Source organism: Tachypleus tridentatus, chromosome 3, assembly GCF_004210375.1.
Source record: "Tachypleus tridentatus isolate NWPU-2018 chromosome 3, ASM421037v1, whole genome shotgun sequence".
Classification (NCBI taxonomy): Eukaryota; Metazoa; Arthropoda; class Merostomata; order Xiphosura; family Limulidae; genus Tachypleus; species Tachypleus tridentatus.
In genome coordinates this window covers 97501381-97527981 of record NC_134827.1, presented here as the reverse complement: position 1 = coordinate 97527981, position 26601 = coordinate 97501381, and the positions used below count along the sequence as shown (strand labels likewise).

At 32.6% G+C, this 26601-nt stretch overlaps 3 protein-coding genes across 6 annotated transcripts in view; 1 reads left to right on the top strand and 2 right to left on the bottom strand.

Moving 5' to 3' along the window:
- LOC143247548 (cytochrome P450 3A19-like) overlaps nt 1-26601 on the top strand; it is a 51081-nt gene that overhangs the window by 1317 nt on the left and 23163 nt on the right. For 2 of the 3 annotated variants that reach the window (XM_076495822.1, XM_076495821.1), the window contains exon 1: nt 23850-24267. The exons of the other annotated variant lie outside the window; for it this stretch is intronic. The gene's annotated coding sequence lies outside the window, so the exon portion shown is untranslated. Of the gene's footprint in view, nt 1-23849; nt 24268-26601 lie in introns of those variants that run through there. 3 annotated transcript variants of the gene reach the window in all.
- The window catches only part of LOC143247543 (cytochrome P450 3A8-like), a 68225-nt gene continuing 48998 nt past the window's right edge, over nt 7375-26601 (bottom strand). Inside the window, exons 7-14 of one of the 2 annotated variants that reach the window (XM_076495815.1) lie at nt 12029-12171; nt 10979-11111; nt 9373-9457; nt 9016-9124; nt 8692-8780; nt 8174-8314; nt 7866-8031; nt 7375-7650 (exon numbers count right to left, since the gene is read on the bottom strand). In XM_076495815.1, the coding sequence (XP_076351930.1) occupies nt 7573-7650; nt 7866-8031; nt 8174-8314; nt 8692-8780; nt 9016-9124; nt 9373-9457; nt 10979-11111; nt 12029-12171 (944 nt within the window). In that variant the 3' untranslated portion in view covers nt 7375-7572. The remainder of the gene's footprint in view (nt 7651-7865; nt 8032-8173; nt 8315-8691; nt 8781-9015; nt 9125-9372; nt 9458-10978; nt 11112-12028; nt 12172-26601) is intronic. The other variant, XM_076495816.1, reaches the window with a different exon arrangement.
- Nucleotides 13629-26475, bottom strand: LOC143247550 (thromboxane-A synthase-like). Its single transcript, XM_076495825.1, has 6 exons — nt 26278-26475; nt 19610-19706; nt 18627-18679; nt 17945-18041; nt 16755-16883; nt 13629-13895 (listed from the first exon to the last, which is right to left on the bottom strand). Exons 1-6 carry the CDS (start codon nt 26328-26330, stop codon nt 13644-13646), a joined length of 681 nt encoding a protein of 226 aa, XP_076351940.1. The 5' UTR covers nt 26331-26475; the 3' UTR covers nt 13629-13643.

Here is a 26601-nt window from a genome sequence, read left to right as displayed (position 1 = left end):
AGGATGAGGAAACATATTGATATTTAAGTTTTAAAAAAATTATCTGTTTGTATGTCTTCTTTAAGGTTATGATTCTACGGTGACTACATGTCATATATATACGATCCTTTTGTTTGATTAATAACTGTATGAAATTAAACTCATTCAATTTACATATTAGTGTTTACCAGTCTTCTGTTGGTATTTTTCATATTGTATAAAACGTACACAAACTGTACTTACTCGTTTCGAGAACATTTTTGTAGTAAATAAAATTATTACATTAAATGTTTTATTAAAACATAGAAAGATGTCATAAAGGTATTAGATATTATTATTGTTGGAATATTCAAAATGTTCATGCTGCTTTTCTACTTATTACATAATTATCATAGATACAGAAACAGTATGTCAGTCTTGTTTATTTGAACAGTTATGAAACAACAAGTTCAGCCCTCGGTTTCACAACCCATATACTGGTCAACCGACAAGATGTCCAGGATCTGTATCTAAAATATAAAATAGAATTCTAAACCAAAATCTTCAATCATTTCTGTTTTAAAACGTTTTCAATAGATTGTTACTCTCAGGTGTTTCAGACAGTTTATACTAAATTTATCGTGAATATATTTTTAATAGATTTCTAATCAAAACATTAAATATTTATTTTCATTCTTAATATTGTATTTTAGGGTGTCTTAGATTACAAAACAGTAAACAAACTTCGATGTTTAGACCAAGTTTTCTCGGAATATCTGCGATTGTACCCTCCAGTTGTGGGGTACGTTTGTTCTTCTTTCAATTCAAAATGGCGCCCTTTACCAAAACCAATATTTTAGGTGTAAATTATAATCAATAGTCAACACCAAAACGTTCGAGCTAAAATTAATAAATAATCTAATTTATTTTGTACAAAAACTGGTGTATTAATGTTAATTCAAATCAATCACTTACTACAAAAATATGCTAGTTTTGTATACTCAAGTCAGAACTGTCCTATAAATAAAGATACTTAAGACACGAATTTAAAAAAACGTCCCACTTTATTCTCAGTAAATTAGCAGACAAAACATTCCAACAATTTGTGAATCCTTTACAACTGAATTAATGATGTCAGGATTATTTATCGACACCTATATCAGTGAAAACAGGTGAGGATTTTCTCAGATCTTTTGAAGAAATGCTATTCTATTGAATAGTGGTAATAATCTTCCACTATTCCTAACGATGCTAAACGAGTAATGAGACAAGAAATACACGTATTTTTGTTTGTTTAGATTTGTTAACAGAGTTTCTGACGAGGATTACCAGCTAGGTGATTTAAAAATACCCAAATACACTGTCATACAGGTCCCTATTTGGCATCTCCATCACGATCCAGAGATCTGGTCTGAGCCATACGAGTTTAAGCCTGAGAGGTAAACACTAAATAGCTGATGCATACCTATAACTTTGTGTTAGTTTTACAGATTTTTCAATATTTTTCTTCAAAAATATTTACTTTTAGATGAAGAGAGAATTAGGAAGTTATCTAATTTGAAACTCAGTTGTTATAATGTCATGATATACAGGTTTCTTCCTGAAAATAAGAAGGATATTCACCCCATGGCCTATCAAGCGTTTGGATCTGGACCAAGAAACTGTATTGGCATGAGAATGGGGCAGCTGCAAGCAAAACTAGCCTTGTCCAGAATCTTACGCGCTTACATGCTAGTTCCTTCTGAGAAGACAAAAATTGTAAGTTTCAAGTTTTGAATATTATGGAGTAAGAAACACAAGTTTGTTTTCCCTCACAGTTATCTCAAAATTATAATTTTCTTTCAAATGATGAGATAAGAATATAAGATAGATCACAAAGTAAACAGTAAAATAAGTAAAAAGTAATAATTATTTCCGATCACATTTTAACTGTGTAGCATAGAATTGTTTTACTTATTTCTTAGTAACTGAAGTCTTTTCTTCTCTTTCAGGGAGATATCCAGCAAAATGTTAAGTTCGTTACAGTTGTGCCAGGACGTGGCATTCACCTGGAAGTCGTTCCTATCTAGTAGTGTCCTTTAGTGGAATGAAATATTCATATAATTAATAGTTCTTTAATTAATTCAGGAAATGTATCAGTTTAAATTTAACACATTAACATTATTAAATCTATTTTTGTTGATTATAGTTTTGACTGAAGGTGTGCTTGTTAGTTTCTGTGTTATTAAACAAAGGTGTAATTATAGAACTATAATAAACTGAAGGGTCTTGACAAACTGCTCTTGTTATCCCTTAATCTTCGTAGATCTATAGTACACTAGAAACATGGATTTGAAAAAGTCAACATTGTAATGTGATTATTTACTCTTTTGTAGTGCTGCTTATGAAAACAGGTAGATTTTAAATATTTCAGAAAGATATTCAATGAATAAGTTGGTTTGTTTACACAATTTTTCTAAGGATGTTGAAGGTTCATTAAGATCACAAGGTATTATACATTTATGTAAATTCTCTGCAAAAAATAGCAGAGAATTGTGTTTAGAAATAACAATTAAAGTTGCGATTGGTTTGTTGATGTTTAACAATGACATCCGTTTAAACTCTAGGTAGCATTTTCTATAGCAAATAATTTTCTGTTTTACGAGAATCGTCACTCTGTTACGACAGTGAAATCTAAGCCTACATTTAGAGAACCTCCATATTCTAAATATTTAATTATGGATTAAAACATACATCTATTATAGAATGTCCCATCTGATCAACTCCTAAGGAATGTTAGAAGTTCGGTTTGTTTTGAGGGCTGTCTATGCTAATCGATTCTAAACTTGCAGTGATATATTATAAAGAAGACAACTGATCAATACCACCAACTGATGGCCTATACTTTTCACCAACGAAAGGTGGGATTACTGGAATGCTCTCAAAGTGGGATAATTTTAAAACAAGTGGTGTAAACAGATTTATTGGATTAACAGTTAGTATCTTAAACAACTTGTAGTTGGAGTATTACATAACTTAGTTGTATCAATTATGCATAATAAAGTTCCTATACAAATATAGAATTACTGTGTGAGTAAATAACATATAAAAACAATACTGTTGTGACGATTGTTTAACACTAAGTCATCTCATTAAAATTACTTTTATATATTTATCATCTTTTGTCACATGAAAAACATTTTACTTTTAAAAGTTTACCGGCTACAGTTTTCACGTAGTACAGGAAAGAGTGAAAAGCTGACGTCAGCACATAGCGAATGTTATAAAAGATAAATCAAAACAAATATTTGGAAAAGGTCTATAGTCCAAAGGTTTAGCTGAAAATGAAACGTATACCCACTATTGAGGGTTCCATCCACTCAATCCTTAAGGATTGTAAAATGTTTGTTTTGAACTTTGCACAAAACTATAAGATGCCTATCTCCAAGCTGTTCCTAGTGTAACAGTGATAAGTTAGACTGAAGGTAACTTGTTCACATCGCGATACACCTTCGCTTTATAACACTGCTATGGTTGAAAATACGAGCATGTTAAAAGGAAATATAACAATTATTAAAGACGTATCTTAACAACGAGACAAGTGTATTGGTATTCTTTCCTCTAAAAATATTAAATCATGGACACCTTCAAACACAAAATACTCTAGTGAATTAACTATATACCTATTTCTTGTTAAATAGGTTAATGACATCATACAATACTACAATAATTTATACATGTGGACGGTAAAGATAAGTAGAGGCGTAAGAGCGAACTATGCTATTCATCTATAATTTAAGATTGTTTTATAAATAATAAACTAACTATTTTATCCTGGTTAAATACACAAAATATTCAATATTTTGATGATTAGAAATAACTGGAGTGTTCGTACAACAGACATGGTAGGTGTTTATATCTGAAGATTTTCAAAAGTTGGACTAAAGTAGATTTAAAAATCTTGGCTTTAAGAAATATTGTGTTCGATTCCTTTATAGATAGGCCTAGCAATTTGTGCGTCGTGAGCTTGAATTATGTTGCTATTTTGTTAATCTCATCGTTAAAATATAACAGTTGATAGGAGAAGCCCAAAAGCTGGCTGTGGTTGTGGTGACTAGCAGTTCTTCCTACAAATCTATCTCTTCAAAAATAAAGATGGCTATCAAAAATAATTCTTGAAAAGCTGAACGTGAATTTCGAGAACAACTAAATAGTCCTCGAGAATCAACTCCAAAGTAGAATATTACATCTGATATTGAAAGTTCAAGTCATCCTGAAATTAACATGCCTGGAGGTATTTTGAACGTTTTTTACTTTAAACAGAATCATACTTTTGTATATTGATAGATCGTATTATAAATACAACATACAATGAAAAAATAACATTCTAACAATTATTTATTTGTTTATTAAGGAGTTCTATAGTATCAATTGTGCGCTGTTTCACAAAAGCAAATATGTACTTCAATTTATAATGATTATTTAATATAAAGACAAGTGATATTTTTCTTTTTCCACTAATGCTCAGTTATGTATTTAACAGAGAAAAGGATGAATCTTAGACGATAAAGAAAAGTTAATTTTTATTTTAATTTGGATTTCCGATTGCAAATGATGGATATTCTGTATTTCAGACAATTCTCAAACAATATTTAAAGAAATTGATCCATTATGATGTAATTCTAATTAGTTCATGTTGTTTTCATCATCAGTAGGTTAAAATCATATTTTCCAAATCCTATTTACATTAACAATTTGAGACGGTATGTTATAATTAATATTATTTTGTTAGAATACATCAAGTAAATAAACATAAGTAACAATGAACTCCAATGTTATGTTCCTCCACTCATATATACTTAATATATTTTGCATACGTTCCTCTGGACTGATCAATACAGATGTTAAAAGATTTAACTAAAACGGTTTTACTAATAGAACATTTGGATTATATCATTTTTCAAACATTGTCTTTAAAAAGGTCATAATTGAGAAATTACACATTTTTCTGAAACAAAATGTGATTAATTGATTCTTAGCAAAGTTATTGTTCTGATAATTTATCAGATATAATTTTGTTTTGTTGAAATATAAATAAATAACAAATATATAGTCACAAAATTGAATTAAACAGTTCAAATGACAACAATCAATAATTTCTTTTATTGAATGTAATTTTAATTTTACACACTAGATGGCAAAATAATTAAGATGATCAAATGAAACTCTTTTATTTTACATGAATAACATATTTGTAGTTAGACTTCAATGAACAAAAAAAAAACAATACTACGAAATCATGAAATACCTTTGTTGGAAGGAGTGGTTTTGTAACCAATCATGCGAGCGATATATTAAATATTGTTTGTTTGTTTTTGAATTTCGCGCAAAGCTACTCGATGGCTATATTGCGCTAGCCGTCACTAATTTAGCAGTGTAGAACCAGAGGGAAGGCAGCTGGTCATCACCACCAACCGCCAACCTTGGGACACTCCTTTACCAACGAATAGTGGGATTGACCGTAACGTTATAGCGCCTCCATGGCTGAAATGGCGAGCATGTTTAGTGCGACCGAGATGCGAACCCGCGACCCTCAGATTACGAGTCGCATGCCTGGCCCTACCCCAAGAGAAAGAGATAAAGTTTTAACATTGGAACAAATTGAGAAACTTAGTTTGTGCAAAACGAAAACGAAATAATAAATCTAAAAACTTTTAAGAGATTCGAAATGAGAATGCGACCAATACCATTGAAACATGACGAAGAAAAAGGGTAAATGTGATTCGTCGCGATAGAAAAACTACAAAGCTTTTAGTTAAAGATAAAAAAATACAGAAAGTGTCAGCCATCGGTTCTAAACAATCAATCTTTTACAAACAGATCTAAACAAAGAAGTTTACACAAATTATTCCAACAATAACAGTTAAAATCAAATAACCATCGCAATAAACAATGGTTTACAATCTTCTATTGAAACAACAGATTAAACGAACAACTCTATTACAAAATTAACTGCACTTTAAAGCAACCACGCCACAAACAATTAAAAACAACCTGTCATAACCAACCGTATTTTTATTTATTTCCAGCTACCGGAATGACAATCAGATGGCGCTTTAATGTGTCGAACTCGTGAAGTTACCCAGGTCGTGTCCTCAAACACACAAATTAATAAATAAAACTGAGTTTCGTACTTTGAGGTCAGGAGTGCGTTAAAAAGAGTAGCTTTAAGCAAATTCCAGTAAAATAAAAAAAAAAACACATCTGTTGATGGGTAGGTGAGCGACACCTAACGGTTGAAATAGTTGTATCACACTGACCTTTAATCATGTTTTTAATAACTGTTGGTCTCTGTGTGGTATGTGTAACGTTGAAATCGTAAATTAATTAACTTGTAGACTACACTCTGTAAACGGGATGTTCACAGAAATCAGACGTTTGAATAACATTAACCATAAAAAGGCCAGCTTACAAGATTATCAGTTCTTGTGAATGATAGTAAAGTTAATTCAAATAAAGTAACAATATAATATAAATAAACGGTTAAAATGAAATATCTTGTATCTTGTGTTATCAAATCTTACCAGTAAACCTTACTTACATAAGCGTTGGTAATTATTGCAATTCATATTCCTGATTGGATTTACATTCTCTAATTATTTTATTAACTAATTATATATATATATATATATCACGCCTAGACCACTGTTATGTCTATGGCATCCCAACTAGTCTGAAACATTCTAGAATTGAACGCAATACCTCGAATTTAGTGGGTGTAGCAGATGTATTATGTTTGATTGTTAGTGGGTGTAGCAGGTGTACTATGGTTGAGAAATACTACGTTTTCTTGCTACCTTTCATTCATGACTTATTAAAATTAGCATACGTAGCTCTACGGCAAACTTGTCCACAGTATCCTGTCAAAGGTAGAAAACTACCTTGTACGTTTAACTCCTTGAACAACGGTATTCTGTTATGACGTATGACATTAACGCTCTCTGTTTAGTTTTGTGAGCAGTACGTGTACCTTCTCAAACACCTAATGTTTTCTCTTCATGAGATTTAGATGCGGTATCATTTAGCCAATAGGCTTAAAGAAAACATATTACTCAAAGTTTAGATTCTATCAAAAAACAATTTTTAATAAACACTAGTTTGTTTGTTTGTTTGAATTTCGCGCAAAGCTACACGAGGGCTATGTGTGCTAGCCGTCCCTAATTTTCCAGTGTAAGGTTAGAGGTAAGGCAGCTAGTGATCACCACCCAACTCTTGGGCTACTGTTTTACCAACGAATAGTGGGATTGACCGTCCCACTATAACGCTCCACGGCTGAAAGGGCGAGCATGTTTGGTGCGACTGGGATTCGAACACCTTAACCCACCTGGCCATGCCGGGCCTTTTAAAAGTAGTCAAAATAAGAAACAGTCAGAGATATCCAGAACGGTTCGTCAGTTTATTTTCGTTGATTAATTACAATTTTGTTTAACAATACAAAAACTAATAAACACACTAAATACGATCTATAACCCACGAAAGCAGAGTTAACATCATCAATGCGTTTAACCTCATCTGACAAATGAACGTGATTAAATAAACATAATTTTCGTTTAAATATTCCGCTAGAGGCCACCACTAGACAGGAAATACTTTCACGTGAACTCCATTAATAGGACCAATAGTCAGGAACTTGACTTTATATTGGATATCTCCCTGAAAGACAAGAATATTGAAGAAACAAGTAACACATATGTCCTATGTTGTCTAAATATGACTTGAACAGGAGTTTTTAATACTAGTTTATTTTATATTTACCTTGCCATTTCTCTATAACTAACGTTTTACATTATTTTAGGAAAATTACAATATTAGAATGTATTATCTTTGTTCAATGCTTTTATTTCAGAATAGTTCAAATTGAAACGTACGATTCCAGTCTTCTCAGAAGGAACTAGTTTATAAGCGCGTAAGATTCTGGCCAAAGCTAGTTTAGCTTCCAATTGCGCCATTCTCATTCCAACACAGTTTCGTGGTCCAGATCCAAACGGTTGATAGGCCATGGAATGGATATCCTTCTTATTTTCGGGTAGAAACCTGAAAACCATAACATAACAATTAAGTTAGAAAAGTTCACTGTTTTGTTTCTAACTAAATGTAAATATTTCCCAAGACAATTGCTAATGAAAATGTGAAAATAACAAAAGTTCTTGGCATGTATTACGTATTTAGTGTTTACCTCTCAGGCTTAAACTCGTATGGCTCAGACCAGATCTCTGGATCGTGATGGAGGTGCCAAACAGGGACCTGTATGGCAGTGTCTTTGGGGATTTTAAAATCACCTAGCTGGTATTCCTCATCAGTAACTCTATTGGTGAACCTGAAATAAAGATATGTATCATTTTAACATCATCACAGAACAAGATCACAGTCACAATAAAGGAATGACATCTGTTCCGATCTAACTCGGTTGTAATTTATTTACTGGACTGGTACAATATTTATTTTCTTATTTTGAGACAGAAGTTGCCAGAAAAACTATGGTATTGAATTTTTTTGTTAGATCGTAAACTAGCAGGTTGTTTTGGGAAACAAGCTATTTTTTCAGCTTAAAAAGAGAGTACACTAATTTCAATACAGAATAATTTAGATTAATTATAAAAACAACTGCCGTTATGTGGCAGTAACTGATTTATGTGATAAAATTCTGCTTTTGGAAGATAGCGCCACTATAAATTAAATGAACAACAAACTCACGTGATTAGTGGAGGGTACATTCGCAGAGATTCTGAGAAAACTCGGTCTAAATATTGGAGTTTGTTTACTGTGTTGTAATCTAAGACACCCTGAAAACAGTATTAAGATAAAAATCGAATAATTAACGACTTCTTTGGAATTCATATTAAACATTTTAAACATAAAGAAACCTTCTGATGACAAAGGAATTGATTTTACAATAATGTTGCTAAATGTCTTGTGAATAACATTCTGCTGAAGGTACGTATAATTGAAAATTTGAAGTGTGTTGTGCAGTGAGTGTTCTAACTTATATTTCAGATACAAATAAAACACAAATCTTACATCTTGGCCTAAGATATCGTTTATTTCTTCACGAATTATTTCCTGGACATCTTGTCGGTTTACTAGTATATTAGTTGTGAAACCGAGGGCTGTACTTGTTGTTTCATAGCTATTCAAATAAGTTAAATTTAGTTTCGATTTTGTAGATATGATTATTGGAAAACATATATAAACATAGCATTGAAATACTGAGTATTACTGCAATGATAATAAATCTATAAAACCTTGGTAGGTTTTACTTATATTCTCTATGAAAATGTTATGTTTATATCACAGCTTCAGCTCACTTTTAAAATATTATCAAAACAAATAATAAGGTTTTGTCTATAGTAACGATAATACCAATACATGACTTACCCGGCCAATAGAAATAAGACGCAATTTGCTTTAATATCCACATCTGTAAGAAATTTCATCTGCTTCTTGCCATTTTTAGAGCTTTCTAATCAAATACAACCAGAAGGAAAAAAAACTACAAACATTTGACCAAACAAGTAATTGAATTTGATATAAAATCCTTAAGAACAGTAAGATACATTAGTATGAAACTTTATATGCAAAAACGGCTCGTTTGGGCTGAGAAAACACTTTTACATAGAAGAGCGAACAACGTTTCGACCTTCTTCGGTCATCGTCAGGTTCACAAAGAAAGAGGTAACTCACCGGAAGCTGACCACATGTTTGGCACAAAACTGAGATCTATACTATGTAAAAACTACACTGACAAACACCTCACCAACATTATTTATAAAATACAATGTGATAACTGCCACGACTTCTATATTGGAGAAACAAGTAGAAAAATGGAAACCAGATTCAAAGAACATAAAAAGTCACCTTCACACGTTTTCGAACACTGCAAGTCAAATAAACACAACATAACCATAGAAACACTAAAATACTAAATAAAGAAACAAACATAAACAAACGCAAAATTAAAGAAGCCTTACTTATACAACAACTTAAACCCAAAATAAACCAATATAAAGGAACGCCTTTATACCTATATTAATAAAATAAAATAAATAAAATTATATATTCAAACATCTAATACCGCCCTCTACATTTCGACACACAGTTACACAACCCCTTTCAAACATGTTTTCAGCTTCCGGTCAGTTACCTCTTTCTTTGTGAACCTGACGATGACCGAAGAAGGTCGAAACGTTGTTCGCTCTTCTATGTAAAGTGTTTTCTCAGCCCAAACGAGACGTTTTTGCATATAAATTTTCTCAACAAGTGGGTTTCTCGTCATCACTGATTAGTATGAAACGGTTTGAGTGGGCTTGTAGTAGCTCAAAGGTCACTGGTGAAATGAGCAAAACAAAAAGATGAAATAAGCTTTATATGACTAACAGTGAATAGACTCAAACTGTTAACACGTGCTCTTTAAATCTGAATCCACGTTTGAATTGTTCAACAAAAATTACTATAGTTGGTTATATGGTAGAAAAAAGAACGGTACAACAGTGATATTACGAAATCTACAATGAAGCATGGTTTAGGATCAGGACAAGTTTATGTCTGCGTCTTAACCAATAATGAAGGTGATCTGCACAGAAGTGATGGCACCTTGACTGCATGCAGACTCTGTTACATCATACATTTCCTTGTGGTTTAGTATTCATTGCACGGGTATTCATTTTTTCGCAAACCCATGCATACATAAGATGTTTTATAACAAGAAGAAGAGGTATACTCATGACAATGTATGAGTGAAAGAAGCGAATAATGTATAAAGGTATGCTAATAAACGTTCAGTATAATAATAGTTGAAACAGTATTTATATTAAGTAATAATTTGAATAGTAATTATTATTGTAAGAACTTATTTAAATTGATGAATTGCAAGATTTGTGTATATCAAAATTTATTTTGTATTTTAAAGACAATTTCAATACTAAATAAATTGTAATGTTGAAGTTGTTTTTCATTAATGAAAGTATATTAGGCCTAAGGTCACCTTTTTCATCATTGAAAGCACCTGTTATTGGCTCGTCTTCACCAGCTGTCAGGTGTTTAGCAGTGGCATTTTCAATGTCTTCTTCAGCCATTTGAGTATCCAACATCATCTGAAGAAGATCAGCTCTTCGAAGCTAAAAAATAGGAGAAAATACCAAACTTACATATAATGATTAACCAATAAAATAATTTACAGTAAAATTTCGATGTTGTTCAGAGGAGTACAACTGACTTTTCAAACAAAATCAAACCATACTGGTGTTTGGGAAGTTACAAAAATAGTCGAATTCATCTTTAGATATCCTGCTTTAATAAGATGTCATAAAGTGTGTAAATCCTTAATGTCATTATTTTATCGAATTAAAAGGAAGAAGAAGCATTAACGGTTTAGAAAACCTGTTTTAGTTTTGAGTTGCCTGGTGATTAGCATCTTGGGCTGCGGATCAAAAGTTCCAACTGATGCTGCTTAACACCAGACAATGTTCTTCTGATGACGGTTTGCGTGTTTGTTTTGAATTTCGCGCAAAGCTACACGAGGGCTATCTGCCTTTAATTTCGTTATTTAAGACTAGAAGCAGCTAGTCATCACCACCCACCGCCAACTCTTGGGCTACTCTTTTATCAATGAATAGTGAGATTGACCATCACATTATAACACCCCACGGTTGAAAGGACGACTCTCAGATTACAAGTCAAAAGCTATGACCGCATGATTATGCTGGGTCCTGTGTGATAACGGATGCTGCTAATTATAGACAGCTATACCTGAACTTTTAACCCATTTAAGCCATTTAATCTATGTGCACATAACCTGCCATCAGGTTAAAACTTCCAATTGCGATTCTCAGAGCTACTTTATAAAGCTCCAATCTTATCACTTGCAACGAATGTGGCTTCAGATATTGATGTAAACAACACCTTTTTTAAAGACATTACTCCAGAGATAAAATTATTAGTGGCTATTTCACGGGATAATTTGGAACGGACTTTCTGAAAACTGAGTGACGACAAGAGTTATTACCGATATGATGAAACACTGAAGAAATATTACCTCTGGATTTCTTCGTCTTTCCTTTATCACTTTCGTAATTCCTTCGACTATAGATCTTCCTGGGGTTGAGAGTATCTGATGCCATATGACGTCCACCAGTTTTCGTATTGAACCAACGATGCTAAGAAACTCAGGAAAACATACTGAAAACCAAAGCCGTTTATCAATAAACCACCATAAGCGTTTAAATAAAAAGATAATCCACATTAAACTTTTAACATCGAGTCAGGTGTAGTTTTCTTATTTCAAACTTTAGTTAGTTGTATTTTCAAATAGAAAACGTCTGGTGGAGACTTACATTCCTCTACTTTGAAATATTATAACTCTATACACATTTACATATCAATATTTCGTTCCATCTTGAAATTCAACTCAAGAAAATGATCCATGCAACAAGAATTTCTATTATTTTCTAATATGTGTATTTTCTAACATGCATCATTTTCTTTCATCTGGGACCGATGCACCAATGTGTGGCCTGAGTGACAGTAAAGTCAAGTAGCCCACGTTTTATTGTTGTAACGTCATTACGACAGTGAGTAACAACACCATTTCAGATGTGTATTTTTATGGGTTTACCCCGAACTTTGGACAATGTCATTGACAATGGTGACACTGTCCAATTTACTTGTGTTTTTATATTATAACGGCCCATTGACCTTTTCAATTCTTTTTAGATCTTTTATCCAAATTTTGGACATTGTGTTGTTTTAACTTCATCAATTTATTTTTTAGCCTTTTTAACAGTTTAACTTTAACATTTATACCGAATGTTTGGCGCACATATGGCAAAATTCTAAGTATTTCTAGTTAAGATCAGAACTAGATGTTAGACGTTAACCTGTGAAACGGAACATCTAGTCAGAGTAATTATATTTTATCCACTTATTTGGAATACGTCTCTAGACTTTTTAGTAGAATGAGACCGAACGCAAGAATAAATTATGTTTACTTTTATTGAATGTACAAAGTCAAATACATTTATAATGTTCGAAATACAAAATAATATTACCCAGTAATCACTAAATACAAAGTAAGAAAAAAACTGTAAATTTATTAGAAAAAAAATGTGATACCTGACGCACCGAGGCCAGTCATGGCAAAGTGATAGGGCGCTCGACTCGTAATCTGACGGTCGCGGGTTCGAATCCCTATCACACCGAACATGCTCATCCTTTCAGCTGTGGGGGCGTTATAATGTGACGGTCAATCTCCCATTATTCGTTGTTAAAAAAATTGCCCAACAGTTGGATGAGCGCGGTGATGACCACCTATCTTCCCTCTAATCTTACATTGTTAAATTAGATCTGGCTAACGCAGATAGCCCTTGGGTAACTTTGCGCGAAATTCAAAAACAAACAAACAGTCTTGAAACTTTTTAGTGAACGTACGTCATATAAGTCAAATTTACTGACCAGTACATCGTCCTGATTGTGTGTTACATAGTGAAATTACACACTGAAGGTGTTATGCAATGAAGCCACATTTAAAACATGTCTTTCCCTACGATCTGTACATAAATACTAGAGAATTTTGTTTTTTCAAAATTTCCAACACTTAAAATAGACTAAAAATGGAAAGAAATCGAAATGTGCCTTTTAACATCAAACAGAATTCAATTCAAACATACTTGATAAAAGATGAGAAACTGCGAGGTCTGGATGTTGAAAATAGCTCTGGAATTGATCAGAAATGGATCTTTTGGATTACGCTGGACATTTGTCTGGGCTCCAAAAGCAGTTTGACCAATGACATCAGTTGTAAGTCCTTGGTACATCTCGTATATATCAAAATCCTCTTCTGTCTGAGCTTTTGGGGCTATTTTTTCCATTAGGATATCAACAGCTTTTTGCATGATTGGTGTCACCTCGAATGGAAATTAGTTTACTACAGGTTTGTATTATAATACAAAAAATCTGCAGGTAGGTGCTTTGGATTATCATTAGCATACTAGTTATTGAAAAATGTCAGTGATAAAATTCATATATATATAAAATCAAGATTGGAGTACGTTGATTACGTGTTAACTTACAGCATGAATTTGATTTTAGTTGGACAAAGTAATAGTAAACTTAAATTATGTAACATAACATCAAAAAGGCAGCAAAGGCCCATTTGATCCATTAAATTAAACTAAACATTGAAAAACTCAATAATATCACTTAGATTCAAATAGTCATCAAACTTTCCCTCAAAGTAACTTATTATAAAAGATCTCAAGGCAACCTGTTCTAAATTAAAGGTCTTAGATGACCCACACTCAACTAAAATCTATACTTGTGCCATCTAATCTTACCAGTTCCACCATTAAATACGATGAACAATGAGGTATTAACACCATAAATTCCCTTAACAATCTTGAACACTCCAGTTAGATCCCTTCTCTTTTATCTGGTTGTTTAAAAAGAAACCAATTTTAGAAAGCTTAACCTCGTATGACAACTTTTCTGTCACAGATACCGTCCTAGTATCCTCTCTCTGTCCTCTGATCATATTACGTCATTTCAATGTCCTTTCTATGGTAAGGAGCCCAAAACTAAACACAGCCAAATACGGTTTAATAAATCTCTATACAATGACACTATAACATCTTTAAACTTTCTGTTTAATATTTCTATAGATACAAATTAAATTCCTATTTGTTCTGCCACTAGCAACAACAAATAGCTTGAATGACTTTAAAAAAAAAGCCACAACTCCAGTGTATTTTTCTTCCATACTACTGATTAGATTATTCCCATTAAAGTTTTACTTCGAGTGCAAATTGTGATTGTTTTTTAACTTCGCACAAAGCTATTTTAGGGCTATCTGTGCTAGCCGTCCATAATTTAGAAGTGTAAGACTAGAGGGAAGGCAGCTAGTCATCACCACCTACCGCCAACTCTTGGGCTACTCTTTTACCGACGAATAGTGGGATTGACCGACAAATTGTGATATCCCACATGTTTGTTTCTTTGTTTTTGAATTTCGCGCAAAGCTACACGAGGGCTATCTGTGCTAGCCATTTTTATTTTAGCAGCGTAAGACTAGAGGAAAGGCAGCTAGTCATCACCACCCATCACCAACTCTTGGGCTACTCTTTTACCAACGAATAATGGGCTTGACCGTAACATTATAACGCCCCCACGGCTGAAAGAGCAAGTATGTTTGGTGCGACGGGGATTCCAACCCGGGACCCTCAGATTACGAGTCGAGCGCCTTAACTCACCTGGCCATGCCGGGTCTTATCCCATATGCTTACACGTGAAGTGGATCTGAGTTTGTGGCAAAACTTATAAATCATCCCTGTAGTCCTTTCTTATTATTACCCTTGAAAATTACACGTAATGTGGCATAGATTCTAATGTTAATAAAGGTTTGTTATAACATGTTTGATATTTTACGTATTATTAGACACTGGTACAAACATCATAAAACGTATGTGTATAAATCATTATAATTATAATGACTGTTTATAGTTATTAGTTTAACAATATTTGTACTGGTATACATGTGAATTAATAATAATTACTGTAGTAGCTAAATTGTATGTGCGTATTTTCTTATGGCAAAGCCACATTGGGCTATCTGCTGGGTCCACCAAAAGGAATTCATCTCCTGATTTTAGTGTTGTAAATGCAAATATTTACCACTGTACCAGTGGAGGACTTAACCTGTATGTAAGTATTATTACTAATTTAAATGTTGTTTAACAATGTTGACCCTCAGTGGCTCAGTGGTATGTCTGCGGATTTAAAACCGGGTTTCGATACCCATGGTGGGCAGAGCAAAGATAGCCCGTTGTGTAACTTTGTGCTTAATTCAAAACAACAACGTTATTTAATCTTTATTACGTAATAATAACATTTAATTACTTTTAATTAACTGTCATTTAATTTAAAGTCAAGTTGAGAGAGAAAATAATAAAATGATTTATAAAAGCTTCATGATTTTTTAGTTCTTTTTGAGATAAGTAATTAAAACAAAACGTTTGTAAAAATCTGAAACTTGAGGATTAAAACATTAGAATTTTCTTCTTTCTTCAACTATCTATAGATGTAGTAGATTAATAGACAGTACAGAAAGACAGATGAATGTACTGAAAGACAGAAACATATTTATACAGAAGAAAGAGAGAACAAAATACAGAAATGGAAAAAAATAAACGAATAAACAGATAAATGTACTGAAAGACAGAAACATATTTATACAGAGGAGAGAGAGAAGAAAATACAGAAATGGAAAAAATAAACGAATAGACAGATGAATGTACTGAAAGACAGAAACATATTTATACAGAGAAGAGAGAGAAGAAAATACAGAAATGGAAAAAAATAAACGAATAAACAGATGAATATACTGAAAGCAAGAGAAAGATTTATACAGAGGAGAGAGACAAGAAAATACAGAAATGGAAAAAATAAACGAATAGACAGAAGAATGTACTGAAAGACAGAAACATGTTTAAACAGAAGAAAGAGAGAAGAAAATGCAGAAATGGAAAAAAATAAACGAACAGACAGTACAGGTAGATATATTAATATACAGAAAGACAGAGATACATATATTTTATATTTTCTACAAGAGCGGCACCTGAGGTTTTGGTGATGAAAAGACATTGTGTGATCTCTGCAGCAGCTTTTAAACATGTAAAAGATGATAACGTATGAGAAGTGTCTGACGATAGTTACTGTTATCAGACTACATTGAAACAATGTTTAAGTTGTAGAATAAATACAATACTTACCTGTTTCATCTTACTGGAACTGAAAGTTGGGGTGAGGAGACTACGAACTTCCTTCCAGTGTTTTCCACGAATGAAAATCAGGTGTGATTTAAACTCTTTCAATGGCTGCGCACCTCCAGGGATTAGCATCTATGATGATAAGAAAGATGTCTAAGCATTGGCTGAAATAAAAATACCTTAGTTTAGGGTAAACCTCTGTGCCATGATAAAAAAAAAAAAAAAAACATTATGAAATGTTGGCGATAGGTACACCACCGACAATATTTGTAATTCAATTATAATATTTAAAAAAAGTAACAATTAGACAAAAAGATCAATTTATAAACAGTCTGATGGATTATTTTTAAAGGTGTTCGCACCAATAAAATGTTTGTTTTTGAATTTCGCACAAAGCTACTCGAGGGCTATCTGTGCTAGCCGTCCCTAATTTAGCAGTGTAAGACTAGAGGGAAAGCAGCTAGTCATCACCACCCACCGCCAACTCTTGGGCTACTCTTTTACCAAAGAATAGTGGGATTGACCGTCACATTATAACACCCTACAGCTGAAAGGGCGAGCATGTTTGATGTGACGGTGATTCCAACCCGGGACCCTCAGATGAGGAGTCGAATGCCTTAACACACTTGGCCATTCCGGGCCATTAATAATCAGTAATTACCAGAATAAAATTATTGTTTTTTGAGCAAAGCTTCACAGTGGACTATCTGTATCCTATCAACCGCGAGTATCAAAACTTATTTTTATCGTTATAAGCCCTCAGACATAACGCTTAGCCCTCAGGCTTAACGGAATGGTTAAAGGTGTATTGGTGAGAAAAAAAAAATCATAGCTTCTACATATTTCCACTTTTACTCTTTATATCAGAGTTTGTGTCCCAAACCTATTACTATTCTACTGCCTATTTATGTTTTTATCATTACATTTGTATCACATTCACATGCAAAATACTTGTACGAAAATTGAGAAAACAGTACGCATGACAATACCTTACAGCAGGTATATTCTAAACTAGTTATGGATGATAAATGTCACTTATTTTAGTGTTATGATTTAATTATTCACACATTCTGTCCTTATTTTAGATTACCTACTTTAAATCATTCTGGTTGTTTGAAATATTCCGTGTGTGATATTGTTTGGTTAATTAAACTTGTGATTTTCAAATTATTTTGTAGGTGGCGCTTTCTTACCGGTCGGCCCGTTATCTTTTGGAAATCCTTAATTTGAATTTGTCGCAAAAGGTCCAAATCCGCTACAATAATTATAGGTAATCGTCCGAAGTAGAATCTAGGAAATAAATATTAAAATATTCAGTAACAGATACGTGAAAGAAAAACGTTTATTAAATTGTTTTATACTGCGAATTTCACTATTTTAACAAAAATGTAAAAAATGTCTTATGTGACAGAATGGAAAATAAAGTGTAAAATACATTTGTGAAAGACATGATTTAATAGTGAAGGGTTAAAGGAAATCTGGTAATAATATAGAAATGTATATTAATACGTTATATATTATCTTTATCTATCTAGAACAATGTTATATTACATTTGATTGATTTATTAGTTGCACAGTTAGAAGCAATTGTTTTACGTCACTTTTCTTTCATTATTTTATTTATGTTTGTAAAACAATAAATTAGAACAAATAATTCCATGTACGGTTTTGTATTTGGTACTTTCCATGAAGAATTAGAGATAAATATAAAACTGTCTTTAATATTTGTGTTTGATGTCATCCAGCAACAACAGAGTGAAGTGAGGGAAGAGTTTCTACCTTTGTTTTGTAGGTGACGCCACCTATTAGATGTATCAAAATCACGTTAACAAATAAACTATTTGGTCATTTTCTGAAAGCTGTAAAACAACTTACCCACAAATCTTCCCATACTTTTTTATCCATTCTTCATGACATTTAATAGCACCCTTTAATAGAGAGAAAAATATACACATTAATTATCTATGTTGAAAATAAAGTAAAAATTTAACCAAAGCTGTAATCCATCGAAAATAGTTACGATAAAGTTGATCAACTTTTGAGAATTACTAAGCCCTAACCAATAAACTGAGAATTATTTAGCCTATAGTACAGATAAAATGTTGACAGCTTATTGACCACTTATGTAAAGTTTCATTATTAAAATATTTACTGTACATATTTAACAATGAATCTTGGAGTTAAACAAAGTTAATCAAACCATCTTAAGTATAAATGTTGAGTACATAACAATAACAATAGTGAGTAGTTTTGTAAGATTGTAATACATAGTGTTATTAAAGTAAAGATGTATTGCTTTTCATGGTCTTATTGTAGCATCAATTAGTGCAGAGATGTTTCATATGATCTGCTGCTACAGCAGTTGATGGTGAATTATTTTTACTGTTAACTGCAGCAATTGTTTGTTCAGTGTTTGTGTTTTACTATTTCAATAAATTTCTGAAAATGTTTGCATTGATATGGATTGGTAGTGTTTTTTATTTACAAATAAAATTTAAACTATTTATATATATTGTTTCTATCAAAATTAATCTTATTTTATCTTATTTTTCGTAGCCCACATTTTACATTTTTTACAATATTTTACTTGGTTTAAAAAAATTGAAATCCCAATATCCTTATTCTGTAAACTTAGACCTTGAGAGAAAACATTATAAGTCGTAAAAATGGTTTAATTGTTGTATTTCATATTTAAACAAAACTGAAACCAAACATGTTGATGTGATAGCTCAAAACTCCCAATTCGTTGATTTTTTAAAATTTTTTGAACTACCAAGAAACTTCATTTAAACTTAGAATAATAGATTTTCTCGAATTTTGTTTGAAATATTAGAATTGAAATAATTTTTTTTCGAAACCTTGGTTTGAAATTCTCTCAAGTTTCCAAAGAAAAAGTTTGGTTGTGGTCCTGGAATGCCAAGGTCTTGAAAGAAAGACAACTTCTTCTGTCGCCACCTATGGTAGAACAAGACGAAACTGTTACGTCACTCTTACTAGTTTAGACTATATGTTTATAGGGTTACGTACGTAGGATTCTGAACAAATCTGATGGCCGTGTTATGAGAAGTTTTATCTACAATTTATAACCAATCTTCCATTACCTAAATCATGATGCCATCTGTACTTTCCCTAATCCTAATTCCGATTCTTCATGGTTTGTTAAAGTTACGAAATCTTTCCTCATGAACCTAGATTTACTTTGGCAGAGTCTCCGAAAGTAACTCTTTGAAGTTGAAATAAAACCAAAATAAAAGAAACAAATATTTTTATTTCTTACTTTTGAAGTTTATATGTCACGTCCTGCTGTGTTATAGCCTATAGAGAGCATAATTATTCTCGTGATTCATGGTATGTACATATTTCACTGACGTCACGACAGTACGAATAGCAAAGTTAAGAGGGCCTTGGAAATGTTGATAAACTTTCGCATGAGGAATGCTTGTACATAGTCAGCTCATCTGTTGCCACAAACATAACGTGATGATCCCTAACTGGATAAGTTAAATTAAAACAAGATAAATGTATGGAAACCTTCAATTCAATGTGTTGAACTCTTTTAAATTGTACGGCAAATTCAACTAGAAATGTATAATTTCAGTTGAAATAAAAGTTGGGTTAAAATATGATCTTCATTACCTTTCTGAGATGTTCCAAAGAGCTATTACCAATAGAAGTGACTTTAGTTATTGAGACAGAATTAAGCAACTACGCTGGTTTCAAACATCTGAAGAATTGTACAGTGTATCTAATTTACAAAACATATGCACGTTGTAATAGTAGCTAACGTTAACAGATTTACTGTCAATAAATGGTAGGTCCTTAATGTACCCATCCTATGTCATTTTACAAATATACGTATATTATTTGAAATAATCCACTGAAAGGATAAATCATATGCATAGACCTTTCTAGAATTTTTTTTATTTCAGGACCATAAGAGACAAATAAGTAGGGTAGAAAAATTTAGACTTTCATTTTAACTAAAGTTACAATAACGTGTCTGTAATGAATTCATAAAAACTCTGTGAGGATAAAATAATACGTCATGTTTAAATATGATAAGTTAGAGCCTTTCAAGTTTAACATTCAAAATATATTTTAATATTTCTAAGTATAAATAGAAAATTAAAGATCGATACATTTAGATTTCATTTTTCTATTTCAAGTTTCAGAATTAAAACCCTTCAAGTTTCACATTCTAAATACGTTTTTACATTTGTTACAAAATCTATGTAATACAAACCAGGAAAACTCTGATTCTTCATGGATCTATCTGTTTCACTCAACTCACTTCGTAGTAATTTCTACTTAAACACTAATTAGGTTATTATTTTCCTGTATTTCATCTCCTTGATTTATTTTGTTAACAAAACAGTTTCTATCTAGTTGTCTGTAAAGCCACCTACCTGAACCACGTCACCACCAATAACATTAGAACAGTAACGACCAACAACATCATCTTTACTGGTTATTATTTGGTGCAGTTTCTTCACTATATTTTTATAATGTGTGACTGCGACACCTGGCGGTTAGAGTGTTTTTTGTAATTTTATAAGTTGGATGTTTCGTTTGTCTTTCTTTACAAACGTGCATGTGTTGATATCATATACACATACAGTCGTGAATGTATCGAGCGTATTTAATACACAGGTATTCAAAGTACCTCTAGGTATTAATTAGCGTTTCTTTTATTCATTGTAAATTTGCTTGTTTTTTATGTATTGCATTTTACCTATCACTATAAGCCATTTACATTACCCATCTTTATCTTCACTTTTCTATAGTTTATTCATTTATCATCCGACTTTAACTTGAAACACTTTCACCTGAAGTATCTTTATTTTCTCATTCTACAACTAAGACTTAATTCAGTTGTACTACTACTTTATAATAGGCCAAACCTGGGTCATGTTGTTATTTTTGTAACCTTAATTTTATGAATGAAGACGTAACTTTCAGAACATTACTATACTGCGTGGATTGAAAGAATTGTTGAGTTTATGATTCATTGAGTTCAGTGTTGGTCAGTGATTTACAGCGACAGCTGCTACATCTAGAATACAGAAAACGTTATTGAAAAAATAAATTAATTCATTATTATTACGTGTACTGTAATTCACAATAGTTTCATTAACCCAGTAGAACACACCCAATGTTGTATTAGTGGTGTCAGAAGTGTAAACATTTTGTGAAGATAAGTTTCACTTTAGACTACAGTTCAATATAACAATTAGTGCATCGATATGAAACAATGGAGAGAATAAGGAGAAATACCTGGAGCACCAAAATAATATAAAAACAGATGTTTAAAAAAACAAAATATTCGTACATAGAAACTTAGTACGTAACAAAAGTAAACAGACAAGACAAGAGAGAAAGGTCGCAGATTATGTGAATGAGAAAAAATATTAAGAGAAAAATTAAACAAAGAGAGAGAGAGAGAAAACCAAGAAAGAGGAATTTGAGAGAGGGTTTAAAAGAGAACGTAGTACTTAAATAATAATTAAAAATAATGAATATAATTAAAGATCATTAAAACTATTGTAGATGTGTGAAGGATTATAATGATATGAATAAATATTGCTATATTAAAAAGTAGCCTAACAGTTGGCGGTGTGTGGTGATGACTAGCTGTATTCCTCCAAGTCTTAAACTGCTAAATTAGGGACGGCTAACGCAAATAACACTCGTGTAGCATTGCGCAAGACTGAAAAACCGGACAAACAAACAATATTTGGGCAGGGTCCCAGAAAGTGTTCTCTTTCAAGATAAAATAAAACCAAAATAACAGAAACAAATATTTTTATTTCTTACAACTGAAGTTATGCTCTCTGTAGGCGAAAACACAATTATTCTCGTGGTTCATGATACGTGCATGTTTTACTGACTTCACGACAGTACGAATAGCAAAGTTGAGTGGGCCTTGGAAATGTTGATAAACTTCCGCATGAGCAATACTTGTACAGTGATGTCGAGAAAACCCGCTTGTAGAGAAATATATATGCAAAAATGGCTCATTTTTACATATATAATGCTTGTACACAGACCTCTGTTGTCACAAACATAACGTGATGACCCCCAACCAGATAAGACGAATTAAAACGAGGTAAATGTATGAAACCTTACAATTCAATGTACCTAACTCTTGTAAGTTGCACGGCAAAATCAACTAGAAGTGTGTAAATTCAGTTGAAATAAAAGTTGGGTTAAAATGTGATGTTAATAACCTATCTGGTTAGTTCCAACGAGCTATAACCAATAGAAGTGACTTTAGTTATTCACACAGAACTGAGCAACTGCGTTGGTTTCAAATAACTTAACAATTCTTCAGTACATCTACCTTACAATATCTTTAGAACTTGTAAGAGCAGCTGACGTCGTCATATTTAAAGTCATGAAATGTTAGGTCCTTAATTTACCCATCCTATGTCATATTACAAATATACCTATATTGTTTAAAATAATCCACTGAAAGAATAAATTTTAAGCAAAGACCTGTCTAGAATTTTTTATTTAAGGATTATAAGAGACAAATAACTAGGGTAGAAAAAGTAAATCTTTCATATTAACTTGAGTCATAACAAAGTGTAAATGATTAAGGTCTCACTGTATACATGACATGTGACCAATTATCTTATTCAAAATTGGTGACGTCACAAAAATTGACAACACGCCTATAAGCACTTTTAGAAATCTCATTAAACGAGATGTACTTCCTCATGGTCTCTCAGGTTAAATAACACCAAAATTAAAAGTAACAAATATGTATATGCCTTAGTTTGAAATTATTAAGCCATTTCATGCTGTTTTTGTGGGGTTCTTTTACCTTACAGAGTGCATAATTCTTCTCTGACGTCACAATAGTACGAATAGCAATGCTAATGAGCCTTGGAAATGCTGATAAACTTACTGCAGAAGTATGTTGAGCAGAGTTTATTTTTCTCTATTGTTACAACAGTAACTTGTACCAGAGTTCCTTCTTTGGATTTGTCATTATAGCAGTTGACTGTGAAACGTTGTTTGTTTTTAATATTAACTGCATCAATTATTTCTGTAGAGCTCAAACTGAGCTATTATACAGCAGCACAATTTGTGTGAATGTTTTCTTAAGATATGTAAATAAAGAATTTATAGTGTTTCTATCAGAACGAATTTACTTTAACAGGTTTCTCAAACAGGTTTCTCACCAGCCAGTGGGGAACAATTTTGTGTTTAAAAAAACTTCCCAATCCGGTTTTCATTAATTTAAACTGAAAGTTTTGGACATAATTGTGGCTGCGAAAAGTGATTTGAAGAGATAAGGTGACAAAACTCCGTCAGTGAATCGAGAGCTTAGCAGCCTAGCACAAGAATGTGTGTGTTTATGTGTGTTTTCTTATAGCAAAGCCACAACAAGTTATCTGCTGAGCCCACCGAGGGGAATCGAACCCCTGATTTTAGCGTTGTACCTAGCACAAGAAGCGTGGATGTCTCCAAATGACATAGAAGTATCCAGGAACTGTTAAAAACTGTATTAGTAAGTATTGTATAGCGAATAGAGCACAATGTTGTGACTGTAGCTGCTTTCAAAGTGTTCCTGACTGCTTGTCCCACTCCTAACAATTATGATTCTTCGATCTTCCCTACCGAATTGCAGGTGCAATCATATGTATCTCAGTTGGAAGCGAATCATAAAGAGATAATAACACAAGCACAAAAAGTTGGCAATTAGTCAATAATGTTGAGAATATGGTTGTGGTTATATATACTGAATTTATGGTGACTTTAGAATGTATTCACTTAAAATATATATCAAATAGTAAACAAAATTTGTCTCGAAAAGATGCCTCCAAAACCATCCTCTTTGGAAAATTCTGGATTTAACTTACTCTTTTTTTAATATTCACCAAATTATAATGTAAAGTCACTCCTTAGCTTTTGAAGGAAATCTGAAGTTTATTTTTCGTCATTCTTTGTGGATTTCTCTCTCTTACAGTGTTTTATACGTTTTACTTTGTTATGAAAATGCCCGATATGGATAGATGGTTAAGGCACTCGACTTGTAATCCGAGAGTCGCAGGTTTGAATCCTCGTCACACCAATTATGTTCGCTCTTTCAACCGTGGGGGGGGACTATAATGTGACGGTCAATCCCACTATTCGTTGGTAAAAGAGTAGCCCAAGAGTTGGCGATGGGTGGTGATGACTAGCTGCCTTCCCTCTAGTCTTACGCTGCTAAATTAGGAATGGCTAGCGCAGATAGCCCTCGTGTTTCTTTGCACGAAATTAAAAAACACAAACACTATGTCCCTGATAATAAGCCCGTGTCATTTTCTCGAAATGTTTACTTGCTAACTTTTCCCTTATTAACTTATTTTCATTTCGTTGTTTATAATATAAAACTATACAATAGGTCGTATTGTCTCTCTACTAAAAACCAAACTCGAATTTTAAATTGTAAAGTAAACTTATTGCTAGCTACTAACCCCGTCATCACACAAGTTCCGAGCAGCTCTTGAGTGTTTATGGAGTTGCTTTGTTTCCTTTTCAGTTCGTACTTCTAACCTCTTAACCGACTTGTTCTAATTGATTTAGAACTAAAGGTTAAACCCTTTCGACTGGTACATTTAATCATTCTCAATGTCTCGTAGGTTGACTTGGTAGAGATGCTGACTAAAAAATCTAATTAGGTATAGCGCGCCACATGCTTGGTAGTATTTCAATAACATGGTTAATACATAGTTTAATATAGTCGTGCCTAAAAGTGCTACAGCGATTGATGACTCTATCTTGGAATTGAGAATGGGCTAAAGCCATAGTTTTCGTGAAACTAAAAAAATTGTCTAAGTGACACATCTTGGACCAATTATAGGTCATTTGTTTTGCGTGAGTTTCTGAGCCTTTTGTGTATGCAATATCTTAAACTGACCAGCCCTCTCCAAACGGTTTTAACGCTAAAACCTTGGTTACGATACCAGAAGTGACCACAGCCGGTTTTAATCTTTATACTTGGTGCTAAACAAATCTGAAGTTAAATATTTCAAACTATCAAAGTACTACTGAAACACTATGTAACTTTTAACCTTTCGATAAAAAAACTAGTCATAACTTTATATCTACACTCTAATTTTAGCCTTTTTTTTTTTTTTTTTGCTGATGAAGTTAAATGCGCTAGTTTTGGAACCTTACATTTATTGGTCATACATAAATCTTTTTCAGTTTCTACCTTAACTGGAACTTGTGGACTAAGATGAATATGTTTTAGTATTTCTAAGTTAGAATTCAACGGTCAACATTTCGTTTTTGTATTTTTAGTTTGAATATTAAAACTGAAGTAACGTTCAAAATATCTCGCTTCTTGTAAGATCTACATAATACATATTTAATACAGGGAGAAACTGGTTCTTGGTGGTTTCATTGTTGCCTTCAACTACGCAGCCATTTCTATTTCAACTAATCAGAACTTACCTGAAACCTTAGGTTGTTTCGTTTCTCTGATTTGGTTTTTCAAATCTGTATTAATTATCATGTATAAGGGAAAACGTACCTGAACCACATTATTGCTAGTAACACCAGAACTGTAACGACCAGTAAAAACATGTCTACCGCTTTCTTCTGATTTAAATAATTGGAGTTTGGTTCGAATTTATAGCTGTATTTCGTCACTTGTGATTAAGACGCATGGCGCAAGCAAGTTTCGTTAACTTCACATCTATAACCGATTGGTGCTTGCTATGTGCATGTATGTGAGCGTGTCCTTCCTGTGTATTTCAAAGTAACACTAGCTTGACTATGTTGCTAAAATAATGACGTAAACATGAAATAAATAGGCAATTAAACCTTTTAACGACCATATACGATAAGGCTGACT